At 51.0% G+C, this 24,403-nt stretch overlaps 1 protein-coding gene across 1 annotated transcript; it reads left to right on the plus strand.

Annotated features, from left to right (window-relative positions):
* Positions 1-24,034, plus strand: KREMEN2 (kringle containing transmembrane protein 2). The gene is made up of 9 exons (XM_073560540.1): positions 1-419; positions 3,016-3,184; positions 12,184-12,275; positions 12,378-12,502; positions 12,612-12,765; positions 14,875-15,045; positions 15,133-15,243; positions 21,283-21,346; positions 23,116-24,034. The coding sequence occupies exons 1-9, from the start codon at positions 362-364 to the stop codon at positions 23,249-23,251; spliced, it is 1,080 nt and encodes a 359-aa protein (XP_073416641.1). The 5' UTR covers positions 1-361; the 3' UTR covers positions 23,252-24,034.
* The last annotated feature ends 369 nt before the right edge of the window (positions 24,035-24,403 follow it).

Below are 24,403 nucleotides of genomic sequence, written 5' to 3' on the forward strand. Positions count from 1 at the left end.
TCCATCAGGTGCAGAGGACGGGTACAGACACGAGTCGCCTGCAGCAGCTGCTGCTCTTGGTATAAGAGATCCTGCATGAGCTACTGACTCACGATGAAGTGAGCAGTCTCTGCATCAGGGGTCTCACCAGCGAGCCTCCACACGGGGTCTCTCACCAGCGAACCTCCACACAGGGGGGGTCTCACCAGCGAGACTCCGCACGGAGGGGTCTCTCACAAGTGAGTCTTGGCACAGGGGTCTCTTGTTCGCACTCTCCATACTACACTCGTGGGGGTCTACACCACAGGTCAGTCTCAGCAGGTTGAGGGTCTTCCTGGATGTTGGTCTGCCCTGATCTTCTCTGTGACCTCTCTACACGAAGATGCTGGTGTGGCTGCTGGGACTCTTGGTTCCTGTTATGTCGGAGCCTTCTACTCCAGGTGCGTGTGTTGCAGCATCGGTCATGAATGGGTTACTTACCTGTGTAATCTGTCCTTGTCCTCTGTCGACATTTGCTTTCTGCCTCGGGGTCTCGACATGTTTGAGCAGATGCTCCTTCTGCCTAGGACCTCTTTGATGTGGGATGTGTGCTGTGACTTTGGGGTCTACTTGGGTCGGTCTGCAGTTATGGGGGCACTGATGTCACCGGATGTGAGCAGCAACCGAACCCCAGAAATGTGTGAGCTCTATAGTGTGACCGCTCTTACAGTACATAGCTCTATAGTGTGACCGCTCTTACAGTACACAGCTCTATAGTGTGACCGCTCTTACAGTACACAGCTCTATAGTGTGACCGCTCTTACAGTACAGAGCTCTATAGTGTGACCGCTCTTACAGTACACAGCTCTATAGTGTGACCGCTCTTACAGTACAGAGCTCTATAGTGTGACCGCTCTTACAGTACACAGCTCTATAGTGTGACCGCTCTTACAGTACAGAGCTCTATAGTGTGACCGCTCTTACAGCACACAGCTCTATAGTGTGACCGCTCTTGCAGCACAGAGCTCTATAGTGTGACCGCTCTTGCAGCACAGAGCTCTATAGTGTGACCACTCTTACAGTACAGAGCACTATAGTGTGACCGCTCTTACAGCACACAGCTCTATAGTGTGACCGCTCTTGCAGCACACAGCTCTATAGTGTGACCGCTCTTACAGTACACAGCTCTATAGTGTGACCGCTCTTACAGTACAGAGCTCTATAGTGTGACCGCTCTTACAGCGCAGAGCTCTATAGTGTGACCGCTCTTACAGCACACAGCTCTATAGTGTGACCGCTCTTACAGTACACGGCTCTATAGTGTGACCGCTCTTACAGTACAGAGCACTATAGTGTGACCGCTCTTACAGCGCAGAGCTCTATAGTGTGACCGCTCTTACAGCACACAGCTCTATAGTGTGACCGCTCTTACAGTACACAGCTCTATAGTGTGACCGCTCTTACAGTACAGAGCACTATAGTGTGACCGCTCTTACAGCGCAGAGCTCTATAGTGTGACCGCTCTTACAGTACACAGCTCTATAGTGTGACCGCTCTTACAGTACAGAGCACTATAGTGTGACCGCTCTTACAGCGCAGAGCTCTATAGTGTGACCGCTCTTACAGCACACAGCTCTATAGTGTGACCGCTCTTACAGTACACAGCTCTATAGTGTGACCGCTCTTACAGTACAGAGCACTATAGTGTGACCGCTCTTACAGCGCAGAGCTCTATAGTGTGACCGCTCTTACAGCACACAGCTCTATAGTGTGACCGCTCTTACAGTACACAGCTCTATAGTGTGACCGCTCTTACAGTATAGAGCTCTATAGTGTGACCGCTCTTACAGCACACAGCTCTATAGTGTGACCGCTCTTACAGTGCACAGCTCTATAGTGTGACCGCTCTTACAGCACACAGCTCTATAGTGTGACCGCTCTTACAGCACACAGCTCTATAGTGTGTCCGCTCTTACAGCACACAGCTCTATAGTGTGACCGCTCTTACAGCACACAGCTGTATAGTGTGACCGCTCTTACAGTACAGAGCTCTATAGTGTGACCGCTCTTACAGTACAGAGCTCTATAGTGTGACCGCTCTTACAGTACAGAGCTCTATAGTGTGACCGCTCTTACAGTACACAGCTCTATAGTGTGACCGCTCTTACAGTTCAGAGCTCTATAGTGTGACCGCTCTTACAGTACAGGGCTCTATAGTGTGACCGCTCTTACAATACAGAGCTCCATAGCGTGACCGCTCTTACAGTACAGAGCTCTATAGTGTGACCGCTCTTACAGCACAGAGCTCTATAGTGTGACCGCTCTTACAGTACACAGCTCTTTAATGTGACCGCTCTTACAGTACACAGCTCTATAGTGTGACCGCTCTTACAGCACACAGCTCTATAGTGTGACCGCTCTTACAGCACACAGCTCTATAGTGTGACCGCTCTTACAGCACACAGCTCTATAGTGTGACCGCTCTTACAGCACACAGCTCTATAATGTGACCGCTCTTACAGCACACAGCTCTATAGTGTGACCGCTCTTACAGTACACAGCTCTATAATGTGACCGCTCTTACAGTACACAGCTCTATAATGTGACCGCTCTTACAGCACACAGCTCTATAGTGTGACCGCTCTTACAGCACACAGCTCTATAGTGTGACCGCTCTTACAGCACACAGCTCTATAGTGTGACCGCTCTTACAGCACACAGCTCTATAGTGTGACCGCTCTTACAGCACACAGCTCTATAGTGTGACCGCTCTTACAGCACACAGCTGTATAGTGTGACCGCTCTTACAGTACACGGCTCTATAGTGTGACCGCCCTTATAGTACAGAGCTCTATAGTGTGACCGCCCTTACAGTACAGAGCTCTATAGTGTGACCGCCCTTACAGTACAGAGCTCTATAGTGTGACCGCCCTTACAGTACAGAGCTCTATAGTGTGACCGATCTTACAGTACAGAGCTCTATAGTGTGACCTCTCTTACTCTGACACTCTGAGTAAGCTCTTTGCACTTAATCTTTGTCTTCTACTTTTCTTTCAGTGATGTCTGAGTGTTTTACAGTAAATGGTAGAGATTATCGGGGGTCAATGAGTCGCGCCGGAGCAGAGATGATTCCTTGTCTGTACTGGAACCAGACCGTCCATCACCGCTACAACGCGCAGTCCGATCCATCCGGAGAGACGGGGCTCGGAGACCACAACTACTGCAGGTACAATTGATACAGTCCCCGACATCACTATCTCTAAGAAACCACGGAGCAGTCCCCGACATCACTATCTCTAAGAAACGACGGGGCAGTCTCCGACATCACTATCTCTAAGAAACCACGAGGTAGTCCCCGACATCACTATCTCTAAGAAACCACGGGGCAGTCTCCGACATCACTATCCCTAAGAAACTTCGAGGGAAGTCCACGACATCAATATCCCTAAGAAACCACAGGGAAGTCCCCGACATCACTATCTCTAAGAAACCACGGGGCAGTCTCCGACATCACTATGTCTAAGAAACCACGGGGCAGTCTCCGACATCACTATCTCTAAGAAACCACGGGGAAGTCCCCGACATCACTATCTCTAAGAAACCACGGGGCAGTCCCCGACATCATTGTCTCTAAGAAACCACGGGGCAGTCTCCGACATCACTATCTCTAAGAAACCACGGGGCAGTCCCCGACATCACTATCCCTAAGAAACCACGGGGCAGTCCCCGACATCATTATCCCTAAGCAACCACGGGGCAGTCCCCGACATCACTATCCGTAAGATACCACGGGGCAGTCTCCGACATCCCTACTGGTCATACTAGATTCAGTTCTATGTTCTTTATCTGTTAATTAGAACCCTGTATGTTCACCAGTTTGGCTCCAACAAAAAGGAATGAAGTTCTGTGGGCAAAGGAAAGTAACGGCAGCAGTGACCAAGACAGTCATAGAAATCCATATGACATCAGTGCGGTGACATCACACCTGCCAGTGACTGTGACCTCAGTATAGTGATGTCACACTTGCCTGTGACATCACACCTGCTAGTGACTGACCTCAGTATAGTGACCTCGCACCTTCCACTGACATCTCACCTGCCAGCGACTGTGACCTCAGTATAGTGACCTTGCATCTGCCAGTGACATCCCTCCTGCCAGTGATTGTGACCTCAGTTTAGTGACCTCGCACCTGCCGGTGACATCACACCTGCCAGTGACTGTGACCTCGGTATAGTGACCTTGCACCTTCCAGTGACTGTGACATCAGTATAGTGACCTTGCACCTGCCGGTGACATCCCACCTGCCAGTGACTGACCTCAGTATAGTGACCTCGCACCTGCCGGTGACATCCCACCTGCCAGTGACTGTGACCTCAGTATAGTGACCTCGCACCTGCTGATGACATCCCAACTGCCAGTGACTGTGACCTCAGTATAGTGACTTCGCACCTGTGGCGCCCCTGAGGGTTCAGTCACCACAGAGGTACTGCACCTCCTGAGGTGTGGTACCCCACCATCCAGGTAAGGTGGAGACACCTGACCACACTCCAACACCTGCACCCCACACAACATAGTAGTGTAGCAAAGCACCTTTGGTGGCTCCCTGCTTGGAACACGAAGCGTGCTGGGAGGCGGGTGGAGCTAAGTCTGCACCAGAGAGCGGGAGAAGATAGGATTCAGGAGTTGATCTGAGGAGATCCCCTGAGTGGGATGGATGGAAGGAAGTGCTGCAGCAGACCTCAGTGATCTGGGTCCGCTGGCACAGGAAAGAGATAAATAGAAAACCTGATTCTCCAGAAGAAAGATTCATTTGTACAGAACGTAAGAAGAAGAGAACTAAGGATTAGGGTTAGAGCAGAGCCCTTCCTCAAGTTCTGAGCGCATGGCCGGGGTCCGGTCCCCGAGGTTGTATGGATACTAATGGTCCTGCAGCAGACACCGGAGGAATAGAAGTAGTGACCACTTTATTCCCACACAAGACTTGGGGGCACAACAGCAACGAGAGTGAGCCGGGACTTAGTAGCAAGGAGTCCCCGAAGCAGGCTACAGCTGCCTGCCATACAAGTAGAGTTCTAAGAACATCTGACAGGAGGAACTCCAGTGTAACTCAGTACTGTGAGTACTTCACTACGAGCGCTAAGGAGGGAGATGTTCAGAAAAGGGACATATGTTGGCAGAGTGTTGGAACGGTGTACTTCATCTTGCCTGGAGGTTGGCTGAGCCCCTGATCTGGAGGACACGGCACCGAGGCGGGCACCTGTATGCTCAACAGACTGTGAGTAAAGCTTTGGAACTACATGCCCTGGTGTCCTCCACTTATTACTGCGCCAACCCACTCAGCACCGCTACATCTCAGTGCCTAACACTGCACCATCTACGGCTCTTCACTCTCTCTCCATCTACACTGCCCTGGGACTACAGCCCTGCCTGTGGAGGGCCACAACATCATTGCTGCACCACACCATCTGTCCCAGAGGATCTGTCTGCAGCGTCGGCCTAACACCTTCATTGCCGAACACCACAGGCGGCGTCACGAATCATTCACTTATAAACTTTAATCATCATCCACACGTTCAACCATTCCCCTTTTACAATGTGCTCCCAGGGCCGCGGACCGGGTCACTGCCACTGTGACAACTCCCATTGAGCTCAACGGGCCCGGTACCGAGTACCCCACCGCCCTGGGTGCGAGGGCGATCCACACCTGCCGGTGACTTCCCAACTGCCAGTGAGTGTGACCTCAGTATAGTGACCGCGCACCTGCCGGTGACATCCCAACTGCCAGTGACTGTGACCTCAGTATAGTGACCTCGCACCTGTCGGTGACATCCCAACTGTCGGTGACATCCCACCTGCCAGTGACTGTGACCTCCGTATAGTTTCCTCGCACCTGCCATTGACTGTAACATAGTAACATAGTTATTAAGGTTGAAGGGAGACTTTAAGTCCATCTAGTTCACCCCATATCCTATCCTAACTTGCCCTAACATGTTGATCCAGAGGAAGGCAAAAAATCCCATGTGGCAACAGTAAGCTTCACTTGGGGAAAAAAATTCCTTCCTGACTCCACATACGGCAATCAGACGAGCTCCCTGGATCAACGCAATATTAAGGAAACTAGTGTGTATACCCTGTAATATTATACTTTCCAAGAAAGGCATCCAGTCCCTTCTTACATGTTAGTAGGGAATCACTCATTACAACATCATATGGCAGAGAGTTCCATAGTCTCACTGCTCTTACAGTAAAGAATCCGTGTCTGTGAGTATGCTTAAACCTTCTTTCCTCCAGACGTAGAGGATGCCCCCTTGTCCCCGTCACAGGTCTAAGAGTAAAAAGATCATTAGATAGGTCTTGGTATTGTCCCCGCATATATTTATATATTGTAATAAGATCACCCCTAAGCCTTCGATTCTCCAAACTAAATAACCCCAAGTGTAATAACCTGTCTTGGTATTGCAGACCCCCTAGTTCCCTAATAACCTTGGTCGCTCTTCTCTGCACCCGCTCCAGTTCAGCTATGTCTTTCTTATACACCGGAGACCAGAACTGTACACAGTATTCTAAGTGTGGTCGCACTAGTGACTTGTATAGAGGTAAAATTATGTTCTCCTCATGAGCATCTATGCCTCTTTTAATGCATCCCATTATTTTTTTTGCCTTTGCAGCAGCTGCCTGACACTGGCCACTAAATGTGATTTTTGTCGTCCACCCATACACCCAAGTCTTTTTCAGTGACAGTTTTGCCCAGTGTTTTACAATTAAGCACATAATTATACATCTTGTTCGTTCTACCCAAGTGCATGACCTTACATTTATCCCCATTAAAGCTCATTTGCCATTTATCAGCCCAAGCTTCTAGTTTACATAAATCCTCCTGTAATATAAAATTGTCCTCCTCTCTATTGATTACCCTGCAGCGTTTAGTGTCATCTGCAAATATGTAAATTCTACTCTCTATGCCCCCTACAAGGTCATTAATAAATATGCTAAAAAGAAGCGGGCCCAAAACTGACCCCTGTGGTACCCCACTGCTAACCGTGACCCAGTCTGAGTGTGCTCCATTAATAACCACCCTTTGTTTCCTATCCCTAAGCCAGCTCTTAACCACCTACACATATTTTCCCCTATCCCCATTGTTCTCATTTTATGTATCAACCTTTTGTATGGCACCGTATGAAAAGCTTTTGAAAAGTCCATGTACACCACGTCCACTGCATTCCCTTGGTCCAGTCCGGAACTTACCTCTTCATAGAAGCTTATCAGATTAGTCTGACAGGAACGGTCCCTTGTAAACCCATGTTGATATTGGGTCATGAGGTTATTCTTCTTCAGATACTCCAGTATACAGTCATGGCCAAAAGTTTAGAGAATGACACAAATATTCTATTTTCACATGATCTGTTGGCCTCTGGTTTTTATGTGTTTGTCAGATGTTTTTATCACATACAGAAATATAATTGCAATCATATTATAAGTAACAGAAGGTTATATTGACAGTTAGAATGAGTTAATGCAGCAAGTCAATATTTGCAGTGTTGACCCTTCTTCTTCAGGACCTCAGCAATTCTCCCTGGCATGCTCTCAATCAACTTCTGGATCAAATCCTGACTGATAGCAGTCCATTCTTGCATAATCAATGCTTTTATTTTGTCTGAATTTGAAGGTTTTGTTTGTCCACCCGTCTCTTGATGATTGACCACAAGTTCTCAATGGGATTAAGATCTGGGGAGTTTCCAGGCCATGGTCCCAAAACCTCTGTTTTGTTCCCTGAGCCATTTAGTTATCACCTTTGCTTTATGGCAAGGTGCTCCATCATGTTGAAAAAGGCATTGTTGATCGCCAAACTGCTCTTGGACGGTTGGGAGAAGTTACTCTTGGAGGACATTCTGGTACCATTCTTTATTCATGGCTGTGTTTTTAGGCAAGACTGAGAGAGAGCCCATTCCCTTGGCTGAGAAGCCACCCCACACATGAATGGTTTCAGGATGCTTGACAGTTGGCATGAGACAAGACTGGTGGTAGCGCTCACCTGGTCTTCTCCGAATAAGCCGTTTTCCAGATGTCCCAAACAATCGAAAAGGGGATTCATCAGAGAAAATGACTTTACCCCAGTCCTCAGCAGTCCACTCCCTGTACCTCTTGCAGAATATCAGTCTGTCCATGATGTTTTTTCTGGAGAGAAGTGGCTTCTTTGCTGCCCTCCTTGAGACCAGGCCTTGCTCCAAGAGTCTCCACCTCACAGTGCGCGCAGATGCACTCACACCTGCCTGCTGCCATTCCTGAGCAAGCTCTGCACTGCTGGTAGCCCGATCCCGCAGCTGAAACACTTTTAAGAGACAGTCCTGGCGCTTGCTGGTCTTTCTTGGGCACCCTGGAGCCTTTTTGGCAACAAGGGAACCTCTCTCCTTGAGGTTCTTGATGATGCGATAGATTGTTGACTGAGGTGCAATCTTTCTAGCTGCGATACTCTTCCCTGTTAGGCCATTTTTGTGCAGTGCAGTGATGACTGCACGTGTTTCTTTAGAGATAACCATGGTTAACAGAAGAGAAACAATGATGCCAAGCACCAGCCTCCTTTTAAAGTGTCCAGTGGTGTCAACCTTACTTAATCATGACAGATTGATCTCCAGCCCTGTCCTCATCAACACCCACACCTGTGTTAATGGAGCAATCACTGAAACGATAATAGCTGGTCCTTTTAAGGCAGGGCTGCAATGATGTTGAAATGTGTTTTGGGGGATAAAGTTCATTTTCTAGGCAAATATTGACTTTGCAAGTAATTGCTGTTAAGCTGATTACTCTTTATAACATTCTGGAGTATATGCAAATTGCCATTAGAAAAAATGAAGCAGTAGACTTTGTAAAAATTAATATTTGTGTCATTCTCTAAACTTTTGGCCATGACCTCTTAGAAAACCCTCCAGGATTTTACCCACAGTTGAGGCTAAACTTACTGGCCTATAATTTCCAAGTTCAGTTTTTGTCCCCTTTTTGAGTATTGGCCCCACATTTGCTATACGCCAGTCTTGTGGTACAGACCCTGTTATTATGGAATCCTTAAAGATTAAAAATAATGGTCTATCTATGACTGTGCTTAATTCCTGCAGTACTCGGGGGTGTATCCCATCCGGGTCCGGGGATTTGTCAATTTTAGTGATTTTTAGACGCCGCCGTACTTCCTGCTGGGTTAAGCAGGTGACATTTAATGGAGAATTTTTATCCCTGATCATGTTATCTGTCATGGGATTTTCTTGTGTAAATACTGTTGAAAAAAAGTCATTTAGCATATTGGCTTTTTCCTCATCCACCATTTCACCCAGACTATTTTTAAGGGGCCAACACTATCATTTTTTAGCTTCTTACTATTTATGTAGTTAAAGAATATTTTGGGATTATTTTTCCTTTCTCTGGCAATGAGTCTCTCTGTCTCAATCTTTGCTGTCTTGATTTGCTTCTTACAGAATTGATGTAATCTTCTGTAGTTAATGCCTCCTCCCTCCCTACTTGCTGTAATTCTCTGCTTTCTTTTTGGCCCTTATTGCGCCACTTACAGCTCTATTTAGCCATAGTGGTTTCCTCCTATTTCTCGCAGGTTTATTCCCTTACGGTATATATTGTGCACAGCTCCTATTCAGGAGGATAATAAACGTCTCCCATTTTGTGTATTTTTATGTCTCAGGACATCGTCCCAGTTATTGCACCAAGATCATCTCTCATCCGTTGGAAATTTGCCTTCCTGAAGTTTCGTGTCCTTGTAACCCCTCTACTACACATCTTATTACAGGACACATGAAAACTTATTATCCTGTGATCACTATTCCCCCAGTGACCCCCAACCCTTATATCTGATCTGCGGTCCGGCCTGTGGGGTAATATTAGGTCTAGCAGTGCCCCCCCTCTTGTTGGGTCCTGAACCAGTGGTGAAAGGTGAATGTTTCTCATAGTGGTCAGACACCTATCACCTTTGCTGAACTGCAGGTTTCGGTTCCCCAATGTATTTCGGGGTAGTTGAAGTCCCCCATAATAATGACTTCTCTTTGAGTCGCTGCTTCATCTATTTGCTTTATGAGGATATTCTCTGTTGCTTCCATTATTTTTGGAGACTTATAACAAACCCCTATCAGTAATTTATTATTTTTCCCCCCTCCCCTTATCTCCCCCCACAGGGACTCTACATTCTCATTAGATTCATATGTATTATCACGCAGGATGGGTTGTAACGATGATTTTACATATAAACACCCCCCTCCCCCTCGCTTATTTGTACGGTCATTTCTGAACAGACTATAGCCCTGTAAATTATCCGCCGGTCACGGCTCTCGTCCGGCCATGTCTCAGATATCCACACCATGTCATAATTATGTTCCAACAACATTAACTCCAATTCCTCCATTTTGTTGGCGAGACTTCTGGCATTAGTATACATGCACTTTATGTATCTCTCTGTACCTCTATTCTTTCTGAAATTATTAACTGTTCTAGCCCCACCCCCCATGCCACCCCCACCCCCAATGTCATTATTTGTGCCCAGGTCTCTATCTGCACTGTCTTCCCCTCCTATAAAAGGAATACCCTCCCCCCCGTCCCTAGTTTAAACACTCCTCCAACCTTCTAGCCATTTTCTCCCCCAGCACAGCGGCACCCTCCCCATTGAGGTGCAGCCCGTCCCTAGCGTAGAACCTGTAGCCAACTGAGAAGTTGGCCCAGTTCTGCAGGAACCCAAACCCCTCCTTCCTACACCAATTTCTGAGCCGCTTATTAACCTCCCTAATCTCCCGTTGCCTCTCTGGCGTGGCACGTGGTACAGGAAGTATTTCCGAAAATACCACCTTGGAGGTCCTTGCTTTAAGCTTACAGCCTAATTCCCAGAAATCATCTTTAAGGACCTTCCACCTACCTCTAACTTTGTCATTTGTGCCAATGTGCACCATGACCGCTGGATCCTCACCAGCCCCTCCCAGTAATCTGTCAGCCCGATCAGCGATGTGTCGGACTCGAGCGCCAGGTAGGCAGCACACCGTCCGTCGATCCCTGTCTTTGTGACGGATTGCCCTATCTGTTCCCCTAATAATGGAGTCTCCCACTACCAGCACCTGTCTGGCCTGCCCTGCTCTCCTATTTCCCTCCCTTACTGGAGCAGACACTCCTCCGGCTTTCAGAGGACATGCCTTGCTGCAGCAGTGCTACTCCTGCACTAACACTCCCCTCATCTGCCAACTTATTGGGGTGTGCCAGATCAGGACTAGCCTCCCTGGCGCTCTTCCCTCTACCCCGCCTTCTCTCACCCAGCTGGCTGCCTCTCTGTCCTGCAGCTCCAACCTAGCATCCCCCCCTCATCTATCCCAGTGAGCGCCTGCTCAGTGAGCAGAAGTCTCCTTTCCATATTGTCTATGGATCTCAGTGTTGCCAGCTGCACATTTAGATCCAGTATCTGGGCTTCCAAATGCACAACGTGCTCACATCTCGCACAGCAGTATGCACCCTCCACCGGCTTGTCAAGGATTTCATACATGCGGTAAGACGTGCACTGGATGGCATTGGCAATAGTGGAGCACAACCTAATGGGGATTGCACCAGACAATAAGATAAGCAAAAATAAAAAGTATTACTATAATATAACAGCCATTCAGTAACACCTCCCTTGGAAACTCCCTGAATCCAAAGTCACTGAATCACAAGTCACACACTTACCACAGTTCACACTTACTCTCAGGTCACACTCAGCTCCTCAGTATAGTGACATCACACCTGCCGGTGACTGTAACCTCAGTAGTAACCTCGCACCTGCCAGTGACATCCCACCTGTCAGTGACTGTGACCTCAATATAGTGACCTTGCACCTGCCGGTGACATCCCACCTGCCGGTGACTGTAACCTCAATAGTGACCTCGCACCTGCCAGTGACATCCCACCTGCCAGTGACTGTGACCTCAGTATAGTGACCTCGCACCTGCCAGTGAAATCCCACCTGCCAGTGATTGTGACATCAGAGTAGTGACCTCGCACCTGCCGGTGACATCCCACCTGCCGGTGACTGTAACCTCAGTAGTGACCTCGCACCTGCCAGTGACATCCCAACTGCCAGTGACTGTGACCTCAGTATAGTGACCTCGCACCTGCCGGTGACATCACACTTGTCGCTGACATCCCACCTGCCGGTGAGCGTACATGCTCCAGCAGTGCCGCCTCCCGGACGCTGGGTGATTATTTCTATTTCTGCAGGAATCCCGACTCTGATGTGCAGCCGTGGTGCTACGTGTCTGAGACTGAGGATGGTGTATACTGGAAGTATTGTGACATCCCATCATGCCACAGTAGGTGCCCCATAATCTATGGTTACCCCCCCCGGCTCCCATGTAGCTGCGCCTCTGTATACTGGGGCGTCAGTGAGATTTATTGCCATTTTCTTGCTCCAGTGCCCGGATACGTCGGCTGCTTTATGGATCGGGGATCTCCGCCTGCACTCAGCGGGGCCGGCGGAACGTCCAGGAGACTCACAATACAGACCTGCATCCAGTACTGCCGGAGAAAAGGCCACGAGGCAAGGAAAAGTCACATCCTGACATGTCCCCTCACCCCCACACGCCCCGTCCCCCTCACTTCTCTTCATCTTTCCCATAATGCCCTGTCTACCTCCCTTTTCCCGGCAGTATGCGGGGGTGGAGGCCGGCTATGCGTGCCTTTGTGGCAGTTCGACTGAGGTGGCGGCTCTGGAAATGGCTAACAGTTCTCAGTGTGACCAGGTCTGTTTTGGAAGAACCAGTGAACTCTGCGGTGGTGACGGAAAGATCAGCGTGTACAGCGGTGAGTGTGTACGGTGCCAAGAGCTGCAAAGAGGGTGGGCTTGTAAAGCTGTGGCGATGGGCAGGTAGGCTCCAGGAGCTGTGGCCGTGGAGTTGCTGGGCTCAGAGCACTGGTGGGTTCCAGGAGCTGTGGCCGCCGCGGAGTTGCTGGGCTCAGGGCACTGGTGGGCTCCAGGAGCTGTGGCCGCCGCGGAGTTGCTGGGCTCAGGGCACTGGTGGGCTCCAGGAGCTGTGGCCTCCGCAGAGTTGCTGGGCTCAGAGCACTGGTGGGCTCCAGGAGCTGTGGCCGCCGCGGAGTTGCTGGGCTCAGAGCACTGGTGGGCTCCAGGAGCTGTGGCCGCCGCGGAGTTGCTGGGCTCAGGGCACTGGTGGGCTCCAGGAGCTGTGGCCGCCGCAGAGTTGCTGGGCTCAGGGCACTGGTGGGCTCCAGGAGCTGTGGCCGCCGCAGAGTTGCTGGGCTCAGGGCACTGGTGGGCTCCAGGAGCTGTGGCCATGGAGTTGCTGGGCTCAGGGCACTGGTGGGCTCCAGGAGCTGTGGCCGCAGAGTTGCTGGGCTCAGGGCACTGGTGGGCTCCAGGAGCTTTGGCCGCGGAGTTGCTGGGCTCAGAGCACTGGTGGGCTCCAGGAGCTGTGGCCGCGGAGTTGCTGGGCTCAGGGCACTGGTGGGCTCCAGGAGCTGTGGCCGCGGAGTTGCTGGGCTCAGAGCACTGGTGGGCTCCAGGAGCTGTGGCCGTGGAGTTGCTGGGCTCAGGGCACTGGTGGGCTCCGGGAGCTGTGGCCGCCGCGGAGTTGCTGGGCTCAGGGCACTGGTGGGCTCCGGGAGCTGTGGCCGCCGCGGAGTTGCTGGGCTCAGGGCACTGGTGGGCTCCGGGAGCTGTGGCCGCTGCGGAGTTGCTGGGCTCAGAGCACTGGTGGGCTCCGGGAGCTGTGGCCGCGGAGTTGCTGGGCTCAGGGCACTGGTGGGCTCCCGGACCTGTGGCCGCCGCGGAGTTGCTGGGCTCAGGGCACTGGTGGGCTTCGGGAGCTGTGGCCGCTGCGGAGTTGCTGGGCTCAGGGCACTGGTGGGCTTCGGGAGCTGTGGCCGCTGCGGAGTTGCTGGGCTCAGGGCACTGGTGGGCTTCGGGAGCTGTGGCCGCTGCGGAGTTGCTGGGCTCAGAGCACTGGTGGGCTCCAGGAGCTGTGGCCGCGGAGTTGCTGGGCTCAGAGCACTGGTGGGCTCCAGGAGCTGTGGCCGCGGAGTTGCTGGGCTCAGGGCACTGGTGGGCTCCCAGAGGTGTGGTGCTGGGCGGGTAAACTCGAGAAGCTGAGACACTGCTGGGCAGGTAGGCACAAGTAGCTGCAGCACTGGGTGAGTGGAACTGTGAAGCTGCTGGGCTCAAGGCGCTCGGCGGGTGGCTCATGAAGCTGTGGAGCTGGGCGGGTGGTTCTGGGGGCTGCTGGGCTTAGTAAGCTGCAGAACTGGGCATGAGGGCTAGAGGAGTTGTGGCACTCAGTGGGCTCAGGAAGCTGCGGCACTGGGCAGGTAAGCTCAGGAACCTGTGGCACTGCTGGGCTCAGGACACTGGGCAGGTGGGCTACTGGAGCTGTAGAGCTGCTGGGGTTAAGGTGCTGGGAAAGTGGGCTCCAATGGACCCCCCCAATCTGTGAAGCTTGACAGGTCGGCTACGAGAGCTGCTAAGCTCAGGACACTGTGTGTGGCCTCAGTAAGCTGGGCTCTGAGAGCTGTGGTGCTCAGTGGGCTCAGGAACATGCAGCGCTGGGCATGTGGGCTCAGGGAGTGGTGTTGGGTGTGTTCCGGGAGCTGTAGCATTCAGTGGGTTCAGGAAGATGTGGCGCTGGGCAGGTGGGCTTTGGGAGCTGTGGCACTCAGGAAGCTACGGTGCTGGGCGGGTGGGCTCCAGGAGGTGTGTCGCTCTTTGGGTGTCCTCACATGTTGTCTTCTCTACAGTGTGGGTGGGGACTTGTCATGGAAACTTTTCCTCGGTGGCCGGGGTCCTGAACTCTCCAGATTTCCCAGATGAGTACAGCGCGGAGCGGTCATGTCTCTAGCATCTCATCCTCCCCGGCAGCACGTCTATACAGATTCGCTTTCAGTCCTTTCATGTTCCAGACCCTAATGACATTCTAGAGGTGAAGGACGGGGACAGTGGAAACCTTCTTTTAAGGATTCGAGGAGGACAAGACCCTCCAGACATTGTGACGTTCCAGACGGACCACCTCCAGATAAGCTTCCAGTCCGATGGTGAGCTCAGCGGTTCAGGATATGTGCTGCTGTACAGAGGTGGGCATTCTGCTGGTTTTGCTGGTCAGAGATGGAGATCTGCAGCACATGTAGATATCTCACTGCATTTGTGTCCTTGAGTTTCAGGTCTGGGAAGCCCAGGATCATCTCAGGCTCTATACTCGCAGAGCTCGTCTTCTCCTAGGGCAGATGAAGGGCATCCAGCGCAAAGCAGTGAGCTCCATGTCTCCAAGAATGGTGAGTGGCCAAGAGTCCTGCATGGAGTGGCCCATACACAGCGTAGGCGGACGCATCTGACGATATAGGCAGCAAGAACAGACTGTATCTGTGAATGTGGGGGGTCTCCAAATAATGATGTGCGGGAAAGGAGGCGAGGACATGTTGAATTTCAATACTTGATCTGTATGGAAGTTATTAGCTCCCCTCTCCCCATTAAAAACCCATGAACGTTTGGCGAAACTCCATGTAGCTGTCAGCAGAGCGTCCATGTGTATGGGGCGTGTGTAAAGACAGCTGTCAGCCGAGCTGAACCTTGTCTATAGTGTGGAGTCTGGAGAGAGCTGATGGCTGAGCCTCCATGTCTGTAGTGGGGTCTGGTGAGAGCTGATGGCTGAGCCTCCATGTCTGTAGTGGGGGTCTGGAGAGAGCTGATGGCTGAGCCTCTATGTCTGTAGTGGGGGTCTGGAGAGAGCTGATGGCTGAGCCTCCATGTCTATAGTGGGGGTCTGGAGAGAGCTGATGGCTGAGCCTCCATGTCTATAGTGGGGGTCTGGAGAGAGCTGATGGCTGAGCCTCCATGTCTATAGTGGGGTCTGGTGAGAGCTGGTGGCTGAGCCTCCATGTCTATAGTTGGGGTCTGGAGAGAGCTGATGGCTGAGCCTCCATGTCTATAGTGGGGGTCTGGAGAGAGCTGATGGCTGAGCCTCCATGTCTATAGTGGGGGTCTGGAGAGAGCTGATGGCTGAGCCTCCATGTCTATAGTGGGGGTCTGGAGAGAGCTGATGGCTGAGCCTCCATGTCTATAGTGGGGGTCTGGAGAGAACTGATGGCTGAGCCTCCATGTCTATAGTGGGGGTCTGGAGAGAGCTGATGGCTGAGCCTCCATGTCTGTAGTGGGGGTCTGGAGAGAGCTGATGGCTGTGTCTCCATGTCTATAGTGGAGGTCTGGAGAGAGCTGATGGCTGAGCCTCCATGTCTATAGTGGGGGTCTGGAGAGAGCTGTCGGCTGAGCCTCCATGTCTATAGTGGGGGTCTGGAGAGAACTGATGGCTGAGCCTCCATGTCTGTAGTGGGGGTCTGGAGAGAGCTGATGGCTGAGCCTCCATGTCTGTAGTGGGGGTCTGGAGAGAGCTGATGGCTGAGCCTCCATGTCTATAGTGGGGGTCTGGAGAGAGCTGATGGCTGAGCCTCCATGTCTGTAGTGGGGTCTGGTGAGAGCTGATGTATGAGCCTCCATGTCTATAGTGGGGGTCTGGAGAGAGCTGTCGGCTGAGCCTCCATGTCTATAGTGGGGGTCTGGAGAGAGCTGATGGCTGAGCCTCCATGTCTATAGTGGGGGTCTGGAGAGAGCTGATGGCTGAGCCTCCATGTCTATAGTGGGGGTCTGGAGAGAGCTGATGGCTGAGCCTCCATGTCTGTAGTGGGGGTCTGGAGAGAGCTGATGGCTGTGTCTCCATGTCTGTAGTGGAGGGTCTGGAGAGAGCTGATGGCTGATCCTCCATTTCTGTAGTGGAGGGTCTGGAGAGAGCTGTCGGCTGAGCCTCCATGTCTGTAGTGGGGGGTCTGGAGAGAGCTGTCGGCTGAGCCTCCATGTCTATAGTGGGGGTCTGGAGAGAGCTGTTGGCTGAGCTTTCAAGTCTATAGTAGGAGGTCTGGAGAGAGCTGATGGCTGAGCCTCCATGTCTGTAGTGGGGGTCTGGAGAGAGCTGATGGCTGTGTCTCCATGTCTATAGTGGAGGGTCTGGAGAGAGCTGATGGCTGATCCTCCATTTCTGTAGTGGAGGGTCTGGAGAGAGCTGATGGCTGAGCCTCCATGTCTGTAGTGGGGGGTCTGGAGAGAGCTGTCGGCTGAGCCTCCATGTCTATAGTGGGGGTCTGGAGAGAGCTGTTGGCTGAGCTTTCAAGTCTATAGTAGGAGGTCTGGAGAGAGCTGATGGCTGAGCCTCCATGTCTGTAGTGGGGGTTCTGGAGAGAGCTGTCGGCTGAGCCTCCATGTCTATAGTGGGGGGTCTGGAGAGAGCTGATGGCTGAGCCTCCATGTCTGTAGTGGAGGGTCTGGAGAGAGCTGATGGCTGAGCCTCCATGTCTGTAGTGGGGGGTCTGGAGAGAGCTGTCGGCTGAGCTTCCATGTCTATAGTTGGGGTCTGGAGAGAGCTGTAGACTGAGCCTTCATGTCTATAGTGGGGGGTTTGGAGAAAGCTGTTGGCTGAGCCTTCATGTCTATAGTGGGGGGTTTGGAGAGAGCTTTTGGCTGAGCCTTCATGTCTATAGTGGGGGGGTCTGGAGAGAGCTGTTGGCTGAGCCTTCAAGTCTATAGTGGGGGATCTGAAGAGAGCTGTTGGCTGAGCCTTTATGTCTATAGTAGGAGGTCGGGAGAGAGCTGTTGGCTGAGCCTTCATGTCTATAGTGGGGGGTTTGGAGAGAGCTGTTGGCTGAGCCTTCATGTCTATAGTGGGGGATCTGAAGAGAGCTGTGGGCTGAGCCTTCATGTCTATAGTAGGAAGTCTGGAGAGAGCTGTGGGCTGAGCCTTCATGTCTATAGTAGGAAGTCTGGAGAGAGCTGTTGGCTGAGCCTTCATGTCTATAGTGGGGGGTTTGGAGAGAGCTTTTGGCTGAGCCTTCATGTCTATAGTAGGAAGTCTGGAGAGAGCTGTTGGCTGAGCCTTCATGTCTATAGTGGGGAGTCTGGAGAGAGCTGTTGGCTGAGCCTTCATGTCTATAGTGGGGGGTTTGGAGAGAGCTGTTGGCTGAGCCTTCATGTCTATAGTGGGGGGTTTGGAGAGAGCTGTTGGCTGAGCCTTCATGTCTATAGTAGGAAGTCTGGAGAGAGCTGTTGGCTGAGCCTTCATGTCTATAGTGGGGGGTTTGGAGAGAGCTGTTGGCTGAGCCTTCATGTCTATAGTGGGGGGTTTGGAGAGAGCTTTTGGCTGAGCCTTCATGTCTATAGTAGGAAGTCTGGAGAGAGCTGTTGGCTGAGCCTTCATGTCTATAGTTGGGGGTCTGGAGAGAGCTGTTGGCTGAGCTTTCATGTCTATAGTAGGAAGTCTGGAGAGAGCTGTTGGCTGAGCCTTCATGTCTATAGTGGGGGATCTGAAGAGAGCTGTTGGCTGAGCCGTCATGTCTATAGTGGGGAATCTGGAGAGAGCTGTTGGCTGAGCCTTTATGTCTATAGTGGGGGGTTTGGAGAGAGCTGTTGGCTGAGCCTTCATGTCTATAGTGGGGGATCTGAAGAGAGCTGTGGGCTGAGCCTTCATGTCTATAGTAGGAAGTCTGGAGAGAGCTGTTGGCTGAGCCTTCATGTCTATAGTGGGGGGTTTGGAGAGAGCTGTTGGCTGAGCCTTCATGTCTATAGTAGGAAGTCTGGAGAGAGCTGTTGGCTGAGCCTTCATGTCTATAGTGGGGGGTTTGGAGAGAGCTGTTGGCTGAGCCTTCATGTCTATAGTGGGGGGTTTGGAGAGAGCTTTTGGCTGAGCCTTCATGTCTATAGTAGGAAGTCTGGAGAGAGCTGTTGGCTGAGCCTTCATGTCTATAGTGGGGGGTCTGGAGAGAGCTGTTGGCTGAGCTTTCATGTCTATAGTAGGAAGTCTGGAGAGAGCTGTTGGCTGAGCCTTCATGTCTATAGTGGGGGATCTGAAGAGAGCTGTTGGCTGAGCCGTCATGTCTATAGTGGGGAATCTGGAGAGAGCTGTTGGCTGAGCCTTTATGTCTATAGTGGGGGGTTTGGAGAGAGCTGTTGGCTGAGCCTTCATGTCTATAGTGGGGGATCTGAAGAGAGCTGTGGGCTGAGCCTTCATGTCTATAGTAGGAAGTCTGGAGAGAGCTGTTGGCTGAGCCTTCATGTCTATAGTGGGGGGTTTGGAGAGAGCTGTTGGCTGAGCCTTCATGTCTATAGTAGGAAGTCTGGAGAGAGCTGTTGGCTGAGCCTTCATGTCTATAGTGGGGGGTTTGGAGAGAGCTGTTGGCTGAGCCTTCATGTCTATAGTGGGGGGTTTGGAGAGAGCTTTTGGCTGAGCCTTCATGTCTATAGTAGGAAGTCTGGAGAGAGCTGTTGGCTGAGCCTTCATGTCTATAGTGGGGGGTCTGGAGAGAGCTGTTGGCTGAGCCTTCATGTCTATAGTGGGGGGTCTGGAGAGAGCTGTGGGCTGAGCCTTTAGGTCTATAGTAGGAGGTCTGGAGAGAGCTGTTGGCAACTATAGGCCGGTGAGTCTGACTTCTATACCAGGAAAGATCTTTGAACAAATTATTAAACAACATGTATGTCAGTACCTGGATAAGAATGAAGTGATTAAACAGAGTCAGCATGGGTTTGTAACTAATAAGTCATGTCAGACTAACTAAATTTCCTTCTATGATGGAATCACTGACTGGGTGGATTAGGGAAATGCTGTAGATATAGTATATCTTGACTTCAAAGCATTTCACAAAGTATCTCACACAATCCTTATTGAAAGTATGGAATGGACAAGGCAACTGTTAGGTGGATTCATAACTGGCTTAGTGATCGGACCCAAAGAGTGGTCGTAAATGGCTGCACATCCAGTTGGAAGAATGTCTCAAGTGGGGTACCACAGGGCTCTGTCCTGGGCCCTGTATTGTTCAACACCTTTATCAACGATTTAAATGAAGGAATTGAGGGTAAACTGATTACATTTGCTGATGACACAAAGCTAGGAGGGATAGCTAATACTAGAGAAAAGAGAGAGGATTCAAAAAGATATAAACGAACTGGAGAAGTGGGCAGCAACTAACAGAATGGTTTTTAACAGGGAAAAATGCAAAGTACTACATCTGGGCAATAAAAATGAAAAAGCATATACAGAATGGGAGGAATAGGGCTAAGCAACAGCACATGTGAAAAAGACTTGGGTATACTAATAGATCACAGACTGAATATGAGTCAACAGTGTGATGCAGCAGCAAAAAAGGCAAATGCAATTCTAGGATGTATTAACAGAAGCATACAGTCTAGATCACATGAAGTCATTATTTCCCTCTACTCCTCTTTGGTCAGACCTCATCTGGAATATTGTGTCCAGTTTAGGGCGCCACATTTTAAAAAAGACATCAACAAACTGGAGCAAGTTCAGAAAAGAGCAACCAGAATGGTGAGCGGTCTGCAAACCCTGTCTTATGAGGAAAGGTTGCAGGATTTGGGAATGTTTAGTTTGCAAAAGAGAAGACTGAGAGGAGACTTAATAGCTGTCTACAAATATCTAAAGGGCTGTCACATTGTAGAAGGATCAACTTTATTCTCATTTGCACAAGGAAAGACTAGAAGCAATGGGATGAAGCTGAATGGGAGGAGACACAGATTAGTTATTAGAAAAAACTTTTTGACAGAGTGATCAATGAGTCGAACAAGCTGCCACGAGAAGTGGTGAGTTCTCCTTCAATGGAAGTCTTCAAACAGAGGCTGGACAGACATCTGATTGGGATGATTTAGCGAATCCTGCTTTGAGCAGGGGGTTGGACCAGATGGCCCAGGAGGTCCCTTCCAACTCTACGATTCTATGAGCCTTCATGTCTATAGTGGGGGGTTTGGAGAGAGCTGTTGGCTGAGCCTTCATGTCTATAGTGGGGGGTTTGGAGAGAGCTGTTGGCTGAGCCTTCATGTCTATAGTGGGGGGTCTGGAGAGAGCTGTTGGCTGAGACTTCATGTCTATAGTAGGAGGTCTGGAGTGAGCTGTTGGCTGAGTCTTCATGTCTATAGTAGGGGGTCTGGAGAGAGCTGACCGCAGGACAATGTTCGCTCACTTTGGAGATTAATGGGGAGACCAAAACGTGAGCTGTTGGGGTGCGGATGGCTGTTTCGGATTTTCACCTGACAAGTACCCACCAGAGATAAGTGGTGTCTGATGGACTCTTAATAATAATCTTTATTTATATAGCGCCAACATATTCTGCAGCGCTTTACAGTTGAACAGTTTCAAACACAACAGTCATAAGTAACATTAACAATACAATTAAAGCGAAATAACTCTTATCCCTGTGTGAGGCTCATGTTCCTGATCGCACGCCTCCTCTACTGTTGAACTCACTACATGTCTCCTTCCTCAGCATGGCTGCTCATGGCGGCTGGCGTGGCAGTTCTGCTCCTCGTCGTTGGATATGTGATGTGGAGGTAAGGTCACTAGTGGGGTGTTCTGTGTGACGTATTGGGGTACACATGTGGTCGGCTTTCTGTGATCAGTTTTTTGGATTGTGTTCATACTGCATTTTACCCATCAGTGGCTCCATCCTGGGGCTTTACGTCTCACATCCTTGGAAAACGTGATTTGGGCGTATCTGCAGTCACCTGCATCTCGGATATGGTCTCAAATATGCAACTATGGCGTCCGTCCGACAGAGCATCATGCCCTGTCTGTATCAGTCAGTGACCCCATCAGTGCATACGCCTGAATCCCGTTATCCAGGACTTTTTACATAAGACCCAACAGAGCCACTCATGTGAGGGTAAAACACTGTGCGAATCCGACCTTAGTCCTAAAGGTGGTCGTACACTTGGCACAGGTAGTCCGAGGCCATGCACAGGAGGCATGTTGCGGCATCTGAGTGACTGTGTGTTATCTCCAGGGTAGATGAGCCCTCTGGATCATTTATTGAGCCAGGAGACCATAACTGTCAATGTGTACCTTATTCGTTGGCGGGAGGATGGTCCGGTGTGAGTGTTCTTGGGGTGGGTAGACAGTCAGCGATAAGGTTATTGGGGTGGGAGGACAGTCCAGCGTGTACGTTATCAGGGCGGGTGTACGGTTCTGAGTGCAAGTTATCGGGGCGTGTGGCCGGCTCTATGTGTATGTTATCGGGGAAGGTGGACGCTCCAGCATGTATGTTATCGTGGCGGGTGAATGGTTCTGCATGTACGTTATTGGGGTGGGTGGACGGTTCTGCATGTATGTTATTGGGGTGGGTGGACAGTTCTGCGTTCACGTTATTGGGGCAGGTGGACGCTCCGGCATGTACGTTATTGTGGCGGTGGACGCTCAGGCATGTACGTTATTGGGGTGGGTGAACGGTACTGCTTGTACGTTATTGTGGCGGTGGACGCTCCGGCATGTACGTTATCAGGGCGGGTGTACGGTTCAGAGTGCAAGTTATCGGGGCGGGTGGCCAGTTCTATGTGTATGTTATCGGGGAAGGTGGACGCTCCAGCATGTACGTTATTGGGGCGGGTGAATGGTTCTGCATGTACGTTGTTGTGGCGGTGGACGCTCAGGCATGTACGTTATTGGGGCGGGTGAACGGTACTGCTTGTACGTTATTGTGGCGGTGGACGCTCCGGCATGTATGTTATTGTGGCGGTGGACGCTCCGGCATGTACGTTATAGGGGCGGGTGAACGGTACTGCTCGTACGTTATTGTGGCGGTGGACGCTCCGGCATGTACGTTATTGTGGCGGTGGACGCTCCGGCATGTACGTTATTGGGGTGGGTGGACAGTTCTGCATGTATGTTATTGGGGCGGGTGGACAATTCTGCGTGTACGTTATTGGGGCAGGTGGACGCTCCGGCATGTACATTATTGGGGTGGGTGGACGGTTCTGCATGTATGTTATTGGGGCGGGTGGACGGTTCTGCATGTACGTTATTGGGGCGGGTGGAAGATTCTGCATGTACGTTATTGGGGTGGGTGGACGGTTCTGAGTGTACGTTATTGGGGCAGGTGGACGCTTCGGCATGTACTTTATCGGGGCGGGTAGACTGTTCTGCGAGTATGTTACTGGGGCGGGTGGACGGTCCAGAATGTCCGTTCACAGGGCGGGTGGCTGGTTGTGTGTACGTTATTGGGGCGGGTGGTGGGTTCTAAGTGTTTATCGGGGCGGGGGGCCCGTCCGGCATGTACGTCATCTGTGTTCTCTGGGCTGGTGACCTCTGTTTACTTGTTCCTCAGGTACCCAGCCTGTGGCCGCCATGCTCCTCTTTTGGGATGGGGCTCTGAGCGTTGCTCCTGGCTTTACCGACATAAGGTGACACAGAGCGGAGACCTCACCTGTGTGAACCAGTCATCCATGAAATCTCTGCTGTAAGGCTGAACGTCGGCCTCTCCCAGCAGCACCACTGCCGCATGAACATCCACTGCTTGGACCAAATGTGGATCGTGAATGAAGGAACTTTGCTGAGCCATAGCTAAGAATGTTGTTCAAGTTGAGCCTGGGACACTGTAGTGCAGCCCCAGAGTAAGAAGACTGGACACAAAGCGCCATCAAGACCGGGCCCCACCTCCGTATCGAGCTCCATGGCCACAACCAGAGATGGAAGATGAATCTTCCCCTGTAGATGAGCATTCTCTGGAGGATTTGACATGCAGCATTATCACATTAATCACCTCCAGAGCTGCACTCACTATTCTGCTGTTATTTGTCTTATCCTCCAGAGCTGTACTTGCTATTCTGTTGTTACATCATGCCTCATATTCCAGTCACCTCCAGAGCTGCAATCACTATTCTGCTGTTACATTAGGTCTTATCCTCCAGAGCTGCACTCACTATTCTGAGGTACATCATGCCTCATATTCCAGTCACCTCCAGAGCTGCAATCACTATTCTGCTGTTACATTAGGTCTTATCCTCCAGAGCTGCGGTCACTTCTCGGTCTTTCAATGACTGCCCTGTTACTCTTGTGGCGTGCAGGACCCCACACACTGTTGACGGTGACTCCTGCTTTTCATAGATTTTTTTTCTTCCTGTTTGTTGCCCTCCGTGTGATGGGGGGCTAGGCCCCGCTGTTTGCCTCACATTGTGATGAATGTTCAAAGGAACAATAGTACAATCTGTAAAATATTTCATGAAATAAAGTATCTAGTGACACTACTCGGATACATGGCATCTCATCTGTGTGATACCGGAAAGGGAAACAAAACCGAAAAGGGTCGGAGTACTTGCCTTTGTTCAGACTGATCTGGTTAAAGGGGCTGCCCACAAACAATGAACAATGTAATCAAAAGATCTTCAAATAATACAAAGGTCCACAACTGGATGACAAAGAAATGTTTCTGTGCCGAGATAATGAAATCATTAGAACCCCCTATATACCGAGCCCCCGACCCGTCCTCCCTCATCTGTATCGAGCCCCCGGTCAGTCCTCATCCTCCCTCATCTGTATCGAGCCCCCGGTCAGTCCTCATCCTCCCTCATCTGTACCGAGCCCCCGGCCCGTCCTCATCCTCCCTCATCTGTACC

Source organism: Dendrobates tinctorius, unplaced genomic scaffold (assembly GCF_039654945.1).
Source record: "Dendrobates tinctorius isolate UK_male_01 unplaced genomic scaffold, ASM3965494v1 ptg000297l, whole genome shotgun sequence".
Taxonomy (NCBI): domain Eukaryota; kingdom Metazoa; phylum Chordata; class Amphibia; order Anura; family Dendrobatidae; genus Dendrobates; species Dendrobates tinctorius.